We start from the raw sequence: 16,942 nt of genomic DNA, 5'->3' as shown, positions 1-16,942 counted from the left end.
TTGGAAACAGCCCACATGGCCATCAATGGATGAATGGATGAAGATGTGGAATGTGATGGAATACTATTCTGCTATAAAAAAGGATAAAGTTGAGGCATTTATAGGTAAATGGATGCACCTTGAGACCATACTCTTAAGTGAAATACATTGGATTCACATATGTAAATATCACATTGTTTCTCTGGTATGAGAAACCAAAAGCATAAATAAGGACCAAGTCATCCAATAGATACTGGTAAATGGGAAGAAAATGTCCAAATAGGGAGGGGAACAAGGGAAAAGGTTGAGGGGAAAAGAAGAAATGGAAAAGAAAAAAAATAGAAGGGAAAAATGGAAAAACACTTTTGTAAATAAGGAGGGGAAGAAAGGTTGAAGGGAAGGGATAGTGTTGAGGGAAAAAACAAGAAGAATCAAGATATATTATGTACAAATACAAATTCCCTATGATGAATTTGATCACTATGTCTATCTAAAATGCACCCCCAAAACATTAAAAAAATCTTTTCTCACAGGAAAAAATATACAAATAATTAGTATGTAAAATGCCAGTGTTAATCTAATTTATAAATTACCAAAGAAATATAAACTAAAACAAAAAAAGTTACTCTTTTGTACAACAATAGACATATACCCATATTCACTGTTACTGCGGATACAGTGTGCTGGGCTCTCTTACATAATTGGGGTAGTACTTTTTTTCATGTCTGGAGGATTTTTGGTAATATATAAAAAAAGATTGTTTCACCATTTTAAACTTTGACCTAAAACTTTGAGTTTTAGAAAAATACTTCAGGTGATCATTGTAAAATTTTAAAAGAAAATAGCTAACTCAATAATATGTCACAAACAAAGCCAGGATCATAAAAATAATGGAATAATGTGCAGTGATTAAAATGTTATTTAATAAAAATCCATTACATATTAAGAAATCCATGTGGTTAAATCAAAAAGCAGGTTACAGTAAAAGATGTACAGCATCTTCCAACACTTATTTAAAAACAAGTTACAACTTGATGTATAAACAGGCACAGAAATGGGATTCTACTGAAGACATTACAAAGTTAATAGCAATAGAGAGTGTGTTTGGTCATTTTTAATGTATCACTACACTAGCTATTGTGTTAGAATGTTCATACAAATCATGGATGGCGCAAACTGACATTGCCATCCACTTCAGCAGGATGTTCTCTTGAGTGGCTCAAATTCTGTCCCGAGTTTCCTAAAAATTTAGAATAAGAGTACTTGGCTTAGTGAAAAGGTTTTTATTTCTAAGAAAAGTACTACAAATTATGCCTTTTTCTACATGCTACGATATTTGTATTGTGATGTATAAGAACATTATATGGGAAGATTCACATTTGCTTTTCCTGAAATTATTTAGCACAGTTGTGTTTGAGAACACTGAATTATATTTACAATTTGTAACTATTAATCTAATAAGAGACAGCCTGGGTTTTTTTTCAGCGTATTATAAGGCTGAAAAATCTATATGGGGTATGTTGCAAGGGAAAGAGTTGATTATTTTGTGAATTTATAGACAGGTATAATATTATTTTCACTCTGAACATTTAGGATAAATATATCTACTCTACATGAGAGATGTTATTTTAAAATATTTCTTCTTTTTCTGAATTAGCCAGAATTTTATTATGGAAACACATAACAGATGAAGTAAATGTAAAACAGTGAAATAATAATGCTTTGAGAACCCGCCCCACCCAGCCCGTGCCAGCCAGGCACATCTGTGGATGCTGCAGAAGGGCCCCTGGTCAGAGGGAACCCACCCCATCCAGCCCACACCCCCGGCAGTGATCCACTTAGCTGTGTGGGCACCTGCAGGACCCCCATCCCACCCCGCCCCACTCCATTGGCTTCTCGGCTGTACCGCCACCTGGTTCCACACTACAAAGACACAGGGGACACTGGACCACCATACCACTGTACTGGTACTGGGTAAGTTGGAGGGATCATCACCTCCCATCAGAACCAGGACAATTTTCAGGGGAAGGGCAGTTGGAACCTGCAGTACAACCCTGCAGAGTTCAACCCTGCAGGAGGACAGGGAGCTCAACTTGGGACTTGCAGCCAAAAAGCTGCCCGAATCTCATGTGTCTGTGACTGGCTTGCTGAGACTCATTGACTTACATCTGCACACTGCTGTGCACGTTGTCTATTGTGACAGCAGAGACATACCCTGAGGGAGGCCCTTCATTTTCAGTTTCATTTTTTATTTCCAAAATTAGTATTATTAGTTTGTTTTTTTCCCCTCTTATCTTTAATTTTTTTCCTACTCTTGGCAAATTTTTGTTTTTCTCTCCTTCTTTTTCTCTTTCTTTTCTTTTTCCTTTCTCTCTCTCTCTCTCACACACACTCATTCTCTTGCTGTCCCACATTGTTCATGTCCCTTTTTGTTCCTTTTCTGGCCCTCATTCAGATTTCTTCTTTATTTTTCCATTATTCTCTTTTTCCTTCTCTCACCTGTGTCCTCTGGCCTCACTGCTAACCTTCCCCTATCCTTCTACCTATCTATCCCTTCCTCCCCAACTCCTTCTAACTCCCCATCCTGAGGGTAAAGTTATTATGTTGAACAGTTTATTTGCTATAAACATATGTTGGGTTGGTCCTCAATTTTGATTTAATTCACACAGTTAAAAGTGATAGATTAATAACTACCACAAATTGCCATTTTCTAAGATGTACTTGATGCTATGGTGTTGCTGATTGTATCACTCGGGCTAAGGTGTTGTTATTGATCTAGTCAGTGGTCCTTCCTGGTATAATGAAAATGAGATGGCCTCAGAGTCATTAGAGGCTTAAAACTTAAAGACCAGCTATATCTGGAAGACATCTCTGAGAAGCAATCATTCCATAAGGGTTCTAATTACAAGCAACAAAGATACCTACAATAAACAATTTCTAAGTATCAACTCAGGAGTTAAACAAAGGATGGTACCAAAAACAAAAATGAGAACACATTTAAGCAAGTCACAAACTCAGACTTCCACTGCATCAAGGGTAAACCCTGGGGGGAAACAAGGTGGAAAAGTCTGATAATCAACCACCTGGACATCCTGAACTGATAGCATGGGAAGTAACAAAACAGATGAATGAGGCTTTAAAAAAATTCAAAGCAGAAATAATCTCCCAGATATCTACACAGATGGTGAGCAGAGTGAAAGACATGATTAGAGGCTCTAGAACAGAAACAGATAAAAAAAATAGATGAGCTCAGAAACATGCTGGAATCCATGAATACCCAGCATAAGAAAGAAATGGAAACCATAAAACAGACTCAAACAGATATTCAGGAGACTAAAAGTTCCACTGAAAGTATCCACAGAAGATTAAGGGAATCTGAAGATAGATTATCCCATATAAAAGACAGGATTGTGGATAAGGACCATGAAAACAAAGATTTCTTAAAAATAGTAAGGGACCACGAAAAATCAATCCACCAGCTGGTAGACAATCCAAAGAAAAATAACATAAGACTGATAGGAGTCCATGAAAAAAACAGGAGAAAGTACAACTGATATAAAAAAAAAAACAACTGTTCACAGAAGTAATAGTGGAAAAATTCCCAGACAGAGGTAAAGAATTGGACATACAGATAAGTGAGGCATATAGAACTCCAACTAGCCATGATCAAAAAAATCTGCACCTAGACATATAATAATCAAGATCCCAGAAACCAACAGAAGAATAAAATCCTACAAATAGCTAGAGAAAAGAAACAAATCACCTACAAAGGAAAGCCCACCAGAATCACAGCAGACTTCTCAACACAAATTCTCAACTCAAGGAGAGCCTGGAGTGAAGTATTTCAAGTTCTAAAAGTAGACTGTTGTATCCTGCAAAATTATCTTTCAAAATTGATTGGGAAATTAGATATTTCCATGACAAAGAACACCTGAGAAATTTCATGAACACCAAACCAGAACTATAAGAAATTCTAAACAATGTCCTAGAAAAAAACAATGAAGTTCACAACTCTGTGAGGCTCAAGAGAGGTAAGCCACCAGGCAAGGTAAGAAGCTAAAGGAAAAGGGGGAAAAATAAATAAAAGAGCCAGCAAAAGTAAAACATCATGACAAGGATGAATCAATATCTATCAATTATAGCCATCAATGTTAATGGCCTCAATTCACCAATCAAATGAAATAGACTGGCAGAATGGATTAAGAAACAAAATCCAACAATATGGTGTATACAAGAAACACACCTAACTCAAAAAGAAATTCATAGACTGGAAGAAAAAGGATGGAAAACAGTTCTCCACACCACAGTAACACAGAAAAAAGCATAGTTTACAATCTTATTTGCAGACAAACTAGATTTCAAACGAAAAGTAATTAAGAGACAGAAAAATGGTCACTACATCCTTGTGAAGTGAACAATCCAAAAGAAAGAGATGACAATCCTAAATATACATGTGCCAAATACAAATGCCCCCAACTATACAAAACAAATATTAATGGACATGAAAAACCAAATAAGCACTAACACAATTGTAGTGGGGGACCTCAATAGCCCACTATCACAAATAGACAGATCATCTAGGAAAAAAATTAACAAGGAAATTCTAGAACTGAACCAAGTTATTGAACAAATGGACTTAAGAGATGATTACAGGGTGTTCCACATCGAAGAATAAGAATACACATTCTTTTTGGCTGCACATGGGTCATTCTCCAAAATTGATCACTTGCTAGCTCATAGAACATGTCTAAGTAAATGTAAAAGAATTGAAGTTACCCTCTGTATATTATAGTGCAATAAAATTGGAGATCAATAACATAAGAAACCGCAAAACCCCCACAAACACATGGAAACTGAATAACACCCACTTGAACAACCATTGGGTTACAGAGGATATTAAAGAAGAAATTAAACAGTTTCTACAAGTAAATGATAATGCCAGTACAACATTTAGGAATCTATGGGAAACAATGAGAGCAGTCCTATGTGGAAAATTCATAGCAGTGAATGCCCATATTAGGACAACAGAAAGAACTCAGATAAATAACCTAATGCAGAACCTCAATCTCCAAGTAAAAGAAGAGCATAACAAACCGAAAGCTTATACAAGAGAGGAAATTATGAACATCAGAGCAGAAATCAATGCAATGGAAACTAAGAGAATGATACAAAAAAATTAATGAATCAAAGAGTTGGGTTTTTGAAAAAATAAGTAAAATTGATAAACCTTTAGCCAACCTTATCAAAAAAAGGAAAGAAACGGCTCAAATTCATGCAATTAAGAATGAAAAAGGTAAAGTCCAACAGACCCAGCAGAAATCAAGAGAATCATCAATACCTACTTCGAGAACCTGCACTCGAATAAAATGGAATACACAGAAGAAATGGACAGATTCCTAGATACATACGAATTGCTAAAGTTAAATGAAAAAGATATAGAAATTCTAAACACCTCAATTACAATAAGTAAAATTGAAAATGTAATAAAACATTTACCAACAAAGGAAAGCCCAGGTCCTGATGGCTTCACTGCTGAATTCTATAAGGCATTTAAAGAAGAACTACTGCCATTATTCTTTAAACTCATCACGGAAATTGAAAGGGAAGAAAGGCTTCCAAATTCTTTCCTGGAAGCAAGTGTTACTTTGATTCCAAAACCAGAGAAAGACCCAACCCAAAAAGAGAACTACAGACCAATCTTCCTAGTGAACATAGATGCAAAAATCCTCAAGATACTGTCAAACAGAATACAGAGGGTCATCAAGAAGATCATACACCCTGACCAAGTCAGATTTATCCCAGGGATGCAAGGATGGTTCAACATTCATAAATCAATAAATGCAATACATTATATTAACAGAATCAATGACAAAATCCATATGATCATCTCAATAGATGCAGGAAAGGCATTCCACAAAATCCAACACCCATTCATGATAAAAACCCTACAAAATATTGCAATAGAAGGTCTTTATCTCAACCTGATTAAGGCTACCTATGAAAAACCAACAGCCAACATCATACTAAATGGTCAAAAACTGAAAACTTTCACGCTAAAGTCAGGAACAAGACAAGGATGCCCACTATCACCACTCCTGTTCAATATAGTTCTGGAAACATTAGCCACAGCAATTAGACAAGAGAAAGAAATAAAAGGAATAAAGATAGGAAAGGAAGAAGTTAAACTGTCATTATTTGCTGATGATATGATACTTTACATAGAGGACCCAAAAAACTCTAGCAAAATACTTCTAGACTTAAATGACAGATTCAGTAGAGGAGCTGGATACAAGGTCAACACTCAAAAACAATAGCCTTCTTGTACACAAATAACAGACTCACTGAGAGAGAAATTAGGGAAACAATTCCTTTTTAAAAAATCTAAAAAAATGAAATATATAGGGGTCAATCTAACAAAGGAAGCAAAAGACCTCTGCACTGAAAACTGCAGCACTCTGAAAAAAAAGAGATCAAAGAGGATACAAGAAAATGGAAAGACATCCCTTGCTCCTGTGTAGGAAGAACAAATATAGTGAAACTGGACATACTTCCAAAACTACTATATAGATTCAATGCAATGCCAATTGAAATTCCAACAATATACTTCACAGAAGTAGAGAAAACAATCCAAAAGTTCATTTGAAACCAGAAGAGACCTAGAATAGCAAAAGCAATTCTAAGCAACAGAGACATGGCAGGGGGTATCACAACCCCCAACTTGAAACTATACTACAAAGCTATTGTGATAAAAACAGCATGGTACTGGCAAAAGAACAGACCTGAGGATCAGTGGAATAGATTGGAAGATGCAGAAGTAACTCCAGACATACTCAGCCACCTCATCTTTGAAAAAGGAGCCAATCACCCTCATTGGAGGAGAGATAGCCTATTTAATAAATGATGTTGGAAAAACTGTATTTCAACCTGGCAAAGATTAAAACTAGACCCATACCTATTACCATTCACTAAACTAAGATTGAAGTAGATTAAAGGTCTAAATATTAAAACAGAAACACTAAATTTGCTGGAAGATAAGTTAGGTAGAACTCTTGAAGACATTGGCATAGGAAAAGAGTTTATGAACAAAACCTCAGTAGCATGGGAAATAGCACAAAGAATCACCAACTGGGAATTTCATCTTATTAAAAAGTTTCTGCACTGCAAAAGAAACTACCAACGGAGCTAACAGACAACCTACAGTGTGGGAAAAAATTTTTAGCAGCTGTACCTCAGACAAAGGACTACTATCTAGAATATATAAAGAACTGAAAAAAATCAGACTCCCCAAATTCAAATACCCAACTCAAAAATGGGCATCTGAAATGAACAGACATTTCTCAGACAAAGAAGGAAAAGCAGGAAATAAATATATGAAAAAATGTTCAACATCACTGGTCATTAGAGAGATGCAGATAAAAACAACACTGAAATTCCACCTCACCCTAGAAAGAGTGGCTGCTATCAAGAAATCAACCAATAACAAAGGCTGGCGCGGGTGTGGGGAGAAAGGAACTCTTCTCCCTTGCTGGTGGGAGTGCAGACTGGTGCAACCACTGTAGAAATCAGTATGGAGATACCTCAAAGAACTAGGATTAGAGGTTCTATTTGACCCAGCTATTCCCCTGCTGGGTATCTTCCCAGAAGAATTAAAAGAATCATACCACAGCGATATATGTGTACCCATGTTTATAGCGGCACAGTTTGTAATAGCTAAAGCTTGGAAACAGCCCAGGTGCCCATCAACTGAAAACTGGATAAAGAAGATGTGGGTTTTTTATAAAATGGAGTACTACTCAGCCATAAAGAATGAGAAACTAGAGTCATTTTTAGGTAAATTGATGCATATTGAGGCCATACTCAAGTGAAATAAATAGGATACACGTGTAAATACTGAATAGTTTCTCTAGTGTAAGACACTGAAAGTGTAAATATGGGTTAAAATGATTAAAATGAATAATTGATAATTTGAAATAGGAAGCAAGGTCCAAGGAGGTAGGGGTGAAGGGAGGGGAAGGGTAAAGGAGAGAAGGGAAAGGAAAAATTATGTGGAAAGAAAAAAAAGTGGAAATGATGCCTATGTAAATAGGGAAGTGTGGAGGGGTGAAGGGTGCACAGGTAATGGGGAAAAAAATAAGAATCAAGATACATCATGTACAGGTACAAACACCCAATGATAAATGTAAATGAATTGTATACCTAAAATATACCAATAAAAGAAAATAATAATAATAATAATAATAATGTTTTGAAAAAATGGAATGTATAGATACAAAATTCTCACTGAATGACAACTTGCCTATAAATAATACCTACATTCTTCACTCATTCTTTTTTATTTTTATTATTTTATTTTATATCATTTTATTTTATTATAACCTTATTAGTTCCATTGATATCATTTATTTAAATAAAAATTTGACTCTCCCTAATGATAGTTTTCATCTAGCCATATGATTTGAATTATCTCATTAAATATTTTTGAGAAACCTTTTTTTATCAAATTTCAAATTCTCTCCTCTTCACATTCCATATTTCTTATAGACATTTAATATGATTGTTACAGTTGTGCATTCATTGTCAAATATATATTAGTCTTCTGTATAGAGTCAAACGACCTCCAGGCTTGCAGTATCTGCATCTTACAACTGCAACCCAGCAAATCACCTGAGTATTGCCAAAGTTGTTTCTGGTCTAGGGAAACAGACTTGGAGTTAAACAGTATTCCACATGCCAGAAACATCCCCATATTTGTGAGAAAATACCAAAAATTTCAATGAATTATAATATATTTATTTGGTATATACTGTCATAAGAGGGATAAAGGATTGCTTTCAGGGAGTCATTTAACAGTTAACTTCATCTACTTTTTTTATTGCATCTCACCTGCTTTTGTTTTTGAAATTTGATTTTCATTAAAAACTTGTAATTCTTTTTGTATGACAGATATTCAGGATGCATTCATTTTCTAAGACGTATCTTATGTGCCATTTCTTACCCTCACCTTGGAGCACCTTGAAACAGCATACGTTATTGTTATCATTGTATTATTTCTCTAATCTTGCTTGTGGTTTTGCTGTCTTCCAGATAAGCAATGAATTGTGCACCTATTCAGTAAGCTCCTTACTCTGCATTTATGGAAAGACTCTAGTTATATATTGAATTTAAATAAACTTTAATTTTAAAAACATGTATTTATCATTTCTCATCACTTATGTTATGATTAAAATTATGGCATTTTACATAAAATTTAATGCATTTCATGAATGACTTGACAAGCACTAACACTTAAAGCCTCTTAAGTGTTTTACTTCATATCCTGGCTTTATTTCTTGAAAGAATTTGAAGTAGTCATGTAGTCCTACATATTTATTAATTTCACTTAAATTTTCTGTAAACTCACTGAGTGGAACTTAATTTGTCAATATAGATATTGACACTGAAATCAGTACAATTGTTTAAATTTTTCTAGTCAAGGTAACAGTATACTAAACATTCTATCAATAAGGGTCTAATCATTTAAGACACAACTACGTCTAGAATTTAAAAGAGATCATTTAATTCAGGAAAGTGATTACAGAAATAAGCAGATGATCTGTGCATGTACTTTGGCTTCATCTTTAATTCCAGAGATACCAGTAGAGAGAGAAGAAAAATTACCTTTCTTCTCCTTATGTTCTATTCTATAAATTCAGCTTATGCTTGCCCTTTATTGCCTATACCAACAAGAAAGGGGTCAATGGAGAAGCTTGGGAAATGATTCTGGAATAGGTAATTTAGCTTGTGTAACAAAAAAGTACAAAGAATATATCTGAGGGCAAGCAAAGCAGAACACGAAGGAACAGAAAAGAGAATTGTTTTGTAAAGGATGAAACAATAATTTCAGAAAACTTAAAATAACTGAAAAGCTATTAGAACTGAAAAAAGTTTTATATTGACAAAAAATTAGTAATTTTTGTTGACAATAGTAATTAGAAAATAGGAAGAAGAAAATTCTAATGAATTGCAATATGTCCTATTTCTGTTACCATGGAATAGGCAGATATAATCCAGGATTTTGTGTACAATGAACAAAGAATTGTGATGTATACACCCAAAAGCAAATGCCAAGCAGCTACATTTATTGAAGATCATGGGAAGTTGTGCTCAAGGCAAGTCCATGCTAACAAAAGATAAGGCAGAGACAAAGAAAAAGATATGGGGGTGACAGAATAGTAAAAGGATACAAGTAAAAGCACAGTACTGGCAGCAGCAGCCCCCTTCCATTAGTTAGGCTTTCAGAATTTAAAAGATATACACCTCAGCCCAGGTATTTTCCCTTGAATCTCTAGGTGTGATTGACAGGAATGATTGACAGGATATTGTGCTATCTGAAGCGCTCTCAACATTCATGCTTTCACAGAATTCACTTCGATCTTAATTATACTTATGACATGTAGTACATGTTTATGAACACTTAATGAGGTAGAAGTAGAGTGAAGGTGATTGAAGGTAGGCTCGGAGATCTAACACGCATGTGGTCTCACTTAGAGCATCAGAGATCTCTTGGATTTTTTTTGTTATTTTATTTGCTACCTCTCCTAGGACAATGGAAAGAGGAATGAGCATAGGGTGGCATTTAGAATTAAATGGGTGGAAGGGAGTGACTTTCTCAGCTCCAGTGTTTCTAATTGTACTATTATTCCCTGAGAGCTATGGTCTCCAAAAATTTCTAAGAGGTGCTGAAGCAGCAAGTTCCATCTGCTATGCCTACTTCTGGCTGAATTGGGACACTGGCTCTACCTATGTGGAAACCAAGGAACTCTTGGCCTGACTGACCTATGATTTCAAGGGAACTGAGTTCTTTTTCTGAGGATTTCTTGACATATGAATGTGAAAGCAAATTGTGATCTTGGACGAGGGCCATCACCAGTATTTTAACAGCCCTCAAACACAAAGAAACAAAATCTATTAAGAGATTAAGTTTGTAAGATCTAAATAATGTTATGTGAAGCATTATTAAAGGCCACATTCAGGACATTAAAAAATTCTCAATTCCAGATATTTTATCAGGACATCCATGAGTCAGATAGTTCTTTGAAGATCTTAGAAACATTGTCAGCCAATTTCTGTGATACATCTCTCACTATTTCAGACCAATTGACATAGGGATACATTATTCCTTTAGAGGCAAACATAGCCCCTCTGTCCCAGTGGTTAAGTGATCTAGTCCCCTATGATATATGGGCACTGCTGCTAGTGAGCCTATGTGAGCCTGAAGGATGGCAACACTCTGGGCAAATTTACCTCGACTGTCTATCAAGTTCTTAGATAGCTATTGATCTTAGGAGAAGGGTGATTAGCTTTAAGGTTTTATATAATTACTATTTATTATCTCTATTAGAGGCAGTTTCTGAACCATCCAGGATGATCCCAAAAGAAAGAAAAAATTCAAAAGAAGTCACGTTATAATTTAGAGCAGAGACCTTAAGTGTAGTAAATAAGAGATTAGCAAGATGAATCACACAATTTACTTACAGGAAACAAAATATTTACTCATCTGGTTCAACAAGGTGGTTGGTGTTTTCTTTTCTGAAAAGAACCTTGAAGTTCACAGGTGAACAATTTTGGTGGTCCTTCTTCTTCCTTTCAGGTATCTCAAGCAGCTTGGATTTTACCCTGGAGAGGTGTATCTAACTATCTATTCCCTGTACCTTAATGGCAGAAGGAGTTGTTAATAGGGTTGGATAAGGGCCTTTCCATTTGGGTGTGAATTTGTTCTAGGATCCATCCTCTTTCCAGGTGTTGATTAGTACCTGGTCATTAGGGCAGATGTTGGGCTGACGATTATTGTTAGTCTGTAGGAGAGGAAGAATCTTATTTCCATATTCCTGGAAGGCCTGTTGGAAAGTTCCCAGGTGGGTCAGATTTTGCAGGAGCTGGGGAGTTTTTGTGTCAGTAAGACAGATGTCAGAAAAGTTCTCTCATAAATCATCTCAAATGGGCAGAGATTAATTTGGACCAGGGGGCCCCAAAACCTCATTAAGGAGATCTGGTCACCTATGCATTTCTTGACATAGCAGGGCTAAAGTTCACTGATTGGCTGTCTTGATTTTTCTTGATGACTGAGGTTTCTACACAATGGAAAGATGGTATTTAATTCCCAGTGCTTTGGTGACTACCTATGTGATTTGGGATGTAAAAGATAGTCGGTTATTGCTCTGCTTAGACCCAGACAGTCCAAACCTAGTGATCACTTCTTTAAAGAGGACTTTACCATCTCCATGGGCTGTTCTGATGTGGTGAGGAAGGCCTCTATCAATCCAGTAAAAGTAGAAGTGCACACCAAGAGGTGTGTGTACCCCTCACATGTAGGCATGTGGATGAAGTCTATTTGCCAGGCTTGGTCTCATACCTTTGTACAGGCTCAGGAAATGGAGCAGGATGAGTCTGTGGATTGTGGCAGACACAGACAAGTAATATCTTACAGCCTTCAGTTAGAACTCCAAGCCCTACAATGAGCCTATTTGTCATAACAGGAATGGCATGTCTCCCTAGGCGACACAACATATAGGGACTCATTGACTTTCTACTGCATTTATTGTGGCAAGAATAGTCAGTGTCCCACATATCACCATTGACCATTTTGAGTTCCTCCCTCATTAAGAATCATTTGAAATTCTTCAGTGGAATATCTTAGCTTAAATTAAGATCCTGGAATGGGATTATGGATAAAAATATTGATGGACTGGAATTATATTGAAGAGAGGCCTGTTTGGCAGTGAAATTTGCCTTAGAATTACCCTGTAAGACAGGGTCCAAAGAGGCTTGATGTCCCTAGCAATAGAAAATTGCAACATCGCTTGGGGAGATTCACTGCTTTGAGAAAGTTGAGGATCTCTTGCCCATGTTTTATTGGAGACTGGCAACTAGTCAAAAATCCTCTTTGTTCCCAGATGGCTGCATGCACAGGACCAGAAATGGATATTTAGAGTCAGTATACATATTGACCCTCTTGCCTTGGGCAGGTTGGAGAGCCCAAGTGAGGATAACAATTTCTGCCTTTTGGGCAGAAGTCCCAGGGGGCAGTACTCTTGTTTCCATGACCTGGGTAGGGCAGACTATGGCATAATCTGCCCTCTTAACATCATCCTTTATAAAACTGAAGACATCAGTGAACCATATGCTAGCCTTCCTGTCAATGACTTGTCACTCAGATTCGGGTAGCTTGGATAATTTTGGGCAATGATTTGTTCCCACTCATGTTCCATCTGTTGGTTAGTTGGAAGGAGTGTGGCTGAGTTTAAAATGTTACAAGACTGAAGAAAAACATCTGGGTTTTTAATAAGAATGGCCTGATATTTAATGAGCCTTTCTATTGTCATCCACAACTGTCCCTTGAGTTCTAACAAAGCCTTAACTTGTTGTGTTAGAACTATGAGCTTTTGTCCATGATTATCTTAGAGGATTCTTGAGTTAAGGCTGCTGTAGTGACTACTGTCCACAGGCAGCTAGGCTAGCCCTGCATCACTCTATCTAGTCACTTGGAAAAGTAGGCAGCTGGTTGGTTGGTTTCCTGAGTTAGCACTCTTGTGGCTACACTTTGTTTTTCAGCCACAACGAGACAAAAAGACTTAGTTAGATCTAAGATTCTTAAAGCCGGGGGCTGCATCAAGGCCTGTTTAAGGCTTAAAAAGCCTCCTAAGTGGCTCTTGTCCATTTTAATTGTTCTGTTTCTGGTCCTCGAGTTGTCTTATATAGAAGTTTGGCTATTACTCCAAAATGGAGTATCCATATGTGTCAGAAGCCTGCCATTCTTAAGAAAGCCCTCAGCTGTTGCTTAGACTCTAAGAGGCCACATAGGAAATTGCCTCCGTTCTCCTTGGCGACAGTTGTCTTTGTCTCAAAGTTAAAATGTATCCCAAACATGTCACATTTGTCTTATGTTGGAGTATTTTGTAATTTCTTTTTACTAGAAAACTGATAGTCTTAGTGATGTTTTTGTCAGATAACTCCTTAGTGAGGCTAGAAATGAGGTTATTTACATAATCTTTCTGATCTTTAAGTCTCTCTGTTATTGAGCTAAAGCCTGTGCAAATACATATGGCTTACTTCTAAAACCTGAGGCAAGAGAGTTCAAGTGTACCATTGGTGAGATCCTGTTGAATGGGATCTTCCCATTCAAAAGCAAACAAATATTGTGAGTTAGGCTCCAGAGGAAGAGCAAAGAAGGCATCCTTGATATCAAGGACAGGGATCCGTTTAGTCTCTCTTGGGATCTAAGCTAAAAGGGTATATGGGTCTGCTACTAATGGGTGAATAGCTACCACTGCCTCATTGATGGCTCTGAGATGTTGTAGTAGGTGATATTCTACCAATGGTTTGACTCTTAGTAAAATGGTTGTATTCCATGAGGAGAGGCTTGGCATCCATTTTTGATGCTTAACTGATTATCCTTTGAATATCAAAATAACTTAAGCTTTTCTTTGATCAGTTCCCTAATTCCAAAACAACAAAAACAAGTTTAAATAAACTTCATTGATACGTATTTTACAGGATATATATATATATTTTTTTGGTACCGGAGATCGAACTTGGGACCTTGCGCTTGCAAGGCAGGCGCCAGAACCACTGAGCTAAATCCCCGGCCCTATAGGATATTGAATAAGAGAACCAAGTTATGAATAGGTTACCATGCTAATAGGTATAGTGAGAGTAATATTTTTCTTCAAAATTCTTTTAATTTCTTATTTATGAAACCAAAGCCTATTATTGCTGTACTACTTGAAGTTATATACATATCACTCTTTCATATATGTAAGTTCCCAAAGTCTGGCTTATTATTACTTCTTTAATACATGGAAGAATGGATCAATGATATAGATCTATTGCTACATTTGTAATGTACAGATATTTATCATTAATAAAATGTTATTTTACAGAATGGAACATCTGTTGTACTAATTTGGCGATGTAGTAAAATTTTCTTAGTATTTGGCTATCTTTGTAGCTTATAAGCAATGTAATAATTAATAAATTATTATATGTGTTATGTCAATATTGATATGCTTACCTATGCACCTTAATTCATTTTTGCATCATTTAAAATATTAAGTATTTTTCAGTCTTTCAATATTTTTTTGGTTTTGGTAGTATGAAGAAACAGAATATCAAATTTGAAATGTCTTTTGAAGCATTTGAGGAGACTAATTTTTAAAAACATAAAAGTATGAAAAAATTTGAATTCTTTAATATGAAACATTGCAATAATGTCTAGTGACTATAATTGAAAATGGTTAATAGAGAATTATAAACATTTTTACATTTTAGGATTTCGGTTTTTTGATACCTTATGTATACAGTATTTGAGGATTTTTAGTATTTAAGGTTGTTTTTCATTATTTTAGTTTATTAGTACATGTTTCCAGTACGTAATGTTTACACTTTTTGTGGGAAGTTGGTACATGTACATAACACATCTTAATTCCTTTTTTCATCCCCTTTCCCTTCCTTCTCACCCTGTTCCACACATCTCTTGATCTTCATTTTTTTGGGGGGGTGGTACATGTTTGCAGTACATAATGTTTGCATTTCTTTGGGGGAATTTGTACATGTACATAATATTCCAATTTCTTTTTTTAATGCCTTATCCCTTCCATGCCTCCCCTTTCCTTTGATCTTCTTCCTCACTGAGAATAATCTATCTTCATACTTTTTATTGTCTATCTTTTATTTTGCTCTTTATTTTTACTCTAGCTTTCTCATACAAGAGATGCAATGTGGGCACAAAGATTTAGCTCAGTGGTTCCAGCACCTGCCTTGCAAGCGCAAGGTCCCATGTTCAATCCCTGGTACCAAAAAAAAAAAAAGAAAAGAAAAGAAAAACAATGTGATATTTAAGTTTATACGTCTTATTTATTTCACTTAACATTACAGTCTCAAAGTGTATCCAGCAGGGTAGTACTCCATGATGTGTAAATACCAGTTTCTTTATTTGTTCATCTATTAATGGACATATAGGCTGGTTCCAAAATTTAACTATTTTGAATTATGCTGCTATACACGAGTATGTATGCATCTCTGTAATATGATATCTTTAACTATTTGGAGAAGCTTCTGCACAGGAAAAGAAACAACCAACAGAGTAAAAACACAAACTAAAGAATGAAAAATATTTTGTGATGATTCTTCAGAGGACTCATATCTAGAATACATAAAGAATTAAAAAAATTATTCCCCCACAAAATAAAAGACCCAATCAAGCAAAGACAAGTAAAATGAATACAAACTTTTCAGAAGAAGTACAAATGGCCAATAATTACCTAGAAAATATTTAATATCACTAGCCATTAGAGAAATGCAAATTAAAACAACACTTAGATTCTAACTTACCAGAGAAAAAATGACCATCCTTAAGAAATAAAATAATAACAAATGCTGGGAGGCTGTAGAGAAAAGGAACCCTATTACACTACCGGTGGGAATGTAAGCTAGTACAGCTACTATGGGATCAGTATAGAGCTTCCTTAAAAAAGTAAAACTAGAAATTCCATTTGACCCAGGTATTTCCCTTCTAGATATATTTACATATATTTGCTCAGTGATGCTTTGCTAAAGCTCTAGTAAAGCAGACAAGATAAAAAATATTATAAGGTAAATTAAATATATTCTACCTCTGTAACTGAATGATCTACTCTTAGTTTGCAGTTTCTGAAAATGCCCAATAGCTTTGTTTTCTCAGTTATCAAGAAAGTTAGTCTAATATAATAGCAAAACTCCAAACTCTCATTCAATTCAACATTTCACCATCAATTCAACTCAGATTTTCTTAGGGCTGGAAATTTTTAATGTGAGAAGACCATCTGATTTTCTATGAGGTAGAATTAGAGAGACTGTAGAAAATACTACAGTATTTACTCAGTAGCTATTGCTTAGGGTGTGTCTGGTTTTAAAAATGGAAATTAAAGAGAGGAAAAGAATAAAATAT

General features: G+C 35.6%; 1 protein-coding gene across 4 annotated transcripts in view; it reads left to right on the top strand.

Moving 5' to 3' along the window:
* Col11a1 (collagen type XI alpha 1 chain) overlaps nt 1-16,942 on the top strand; it is a 702,155-nt gene that overhangs the window by 461,601 nt on the left and 223,612 nt on the right. Inside the window, exon 1 of one of the 4 annotated variants that reach the window (XM_087212685.1) lies at nt 11-104. The exons of the other annotated variants lie outside the window; for them this stretch is intronic. Coding sequence (XP_087068811.1) covers nt 26-104 — 79 coding nt within the window. The 5' untranslated portion in view covers nt 11-25. Of the gene's footprint in view, nt 1-10; nt 105-16,942 lie in introns of those variants that run through there. 4 annotated transcript variants of the gene reach the window in all.

Source organism: Heterocephalus glaber, unplaced genomic scaffold, assembly GCF_053883595.1.
Source record: "Heterocephalus glaber isolate CG9 unplaced genomic scaffold, H.glaber_assembly_v1.0 deba00001442, whole genome shotgun sequence".
NCBI lineage: Eukaryota > Metazoa > Chordata > Mammalia > Rodentia > Bathyergidae > Heterocephalus > Heterocephalus glaber.
Note: the sequence above shows the minus strand (reverse complement) of the source record. Positions and strands in the feature narration are given on the sequence as shown.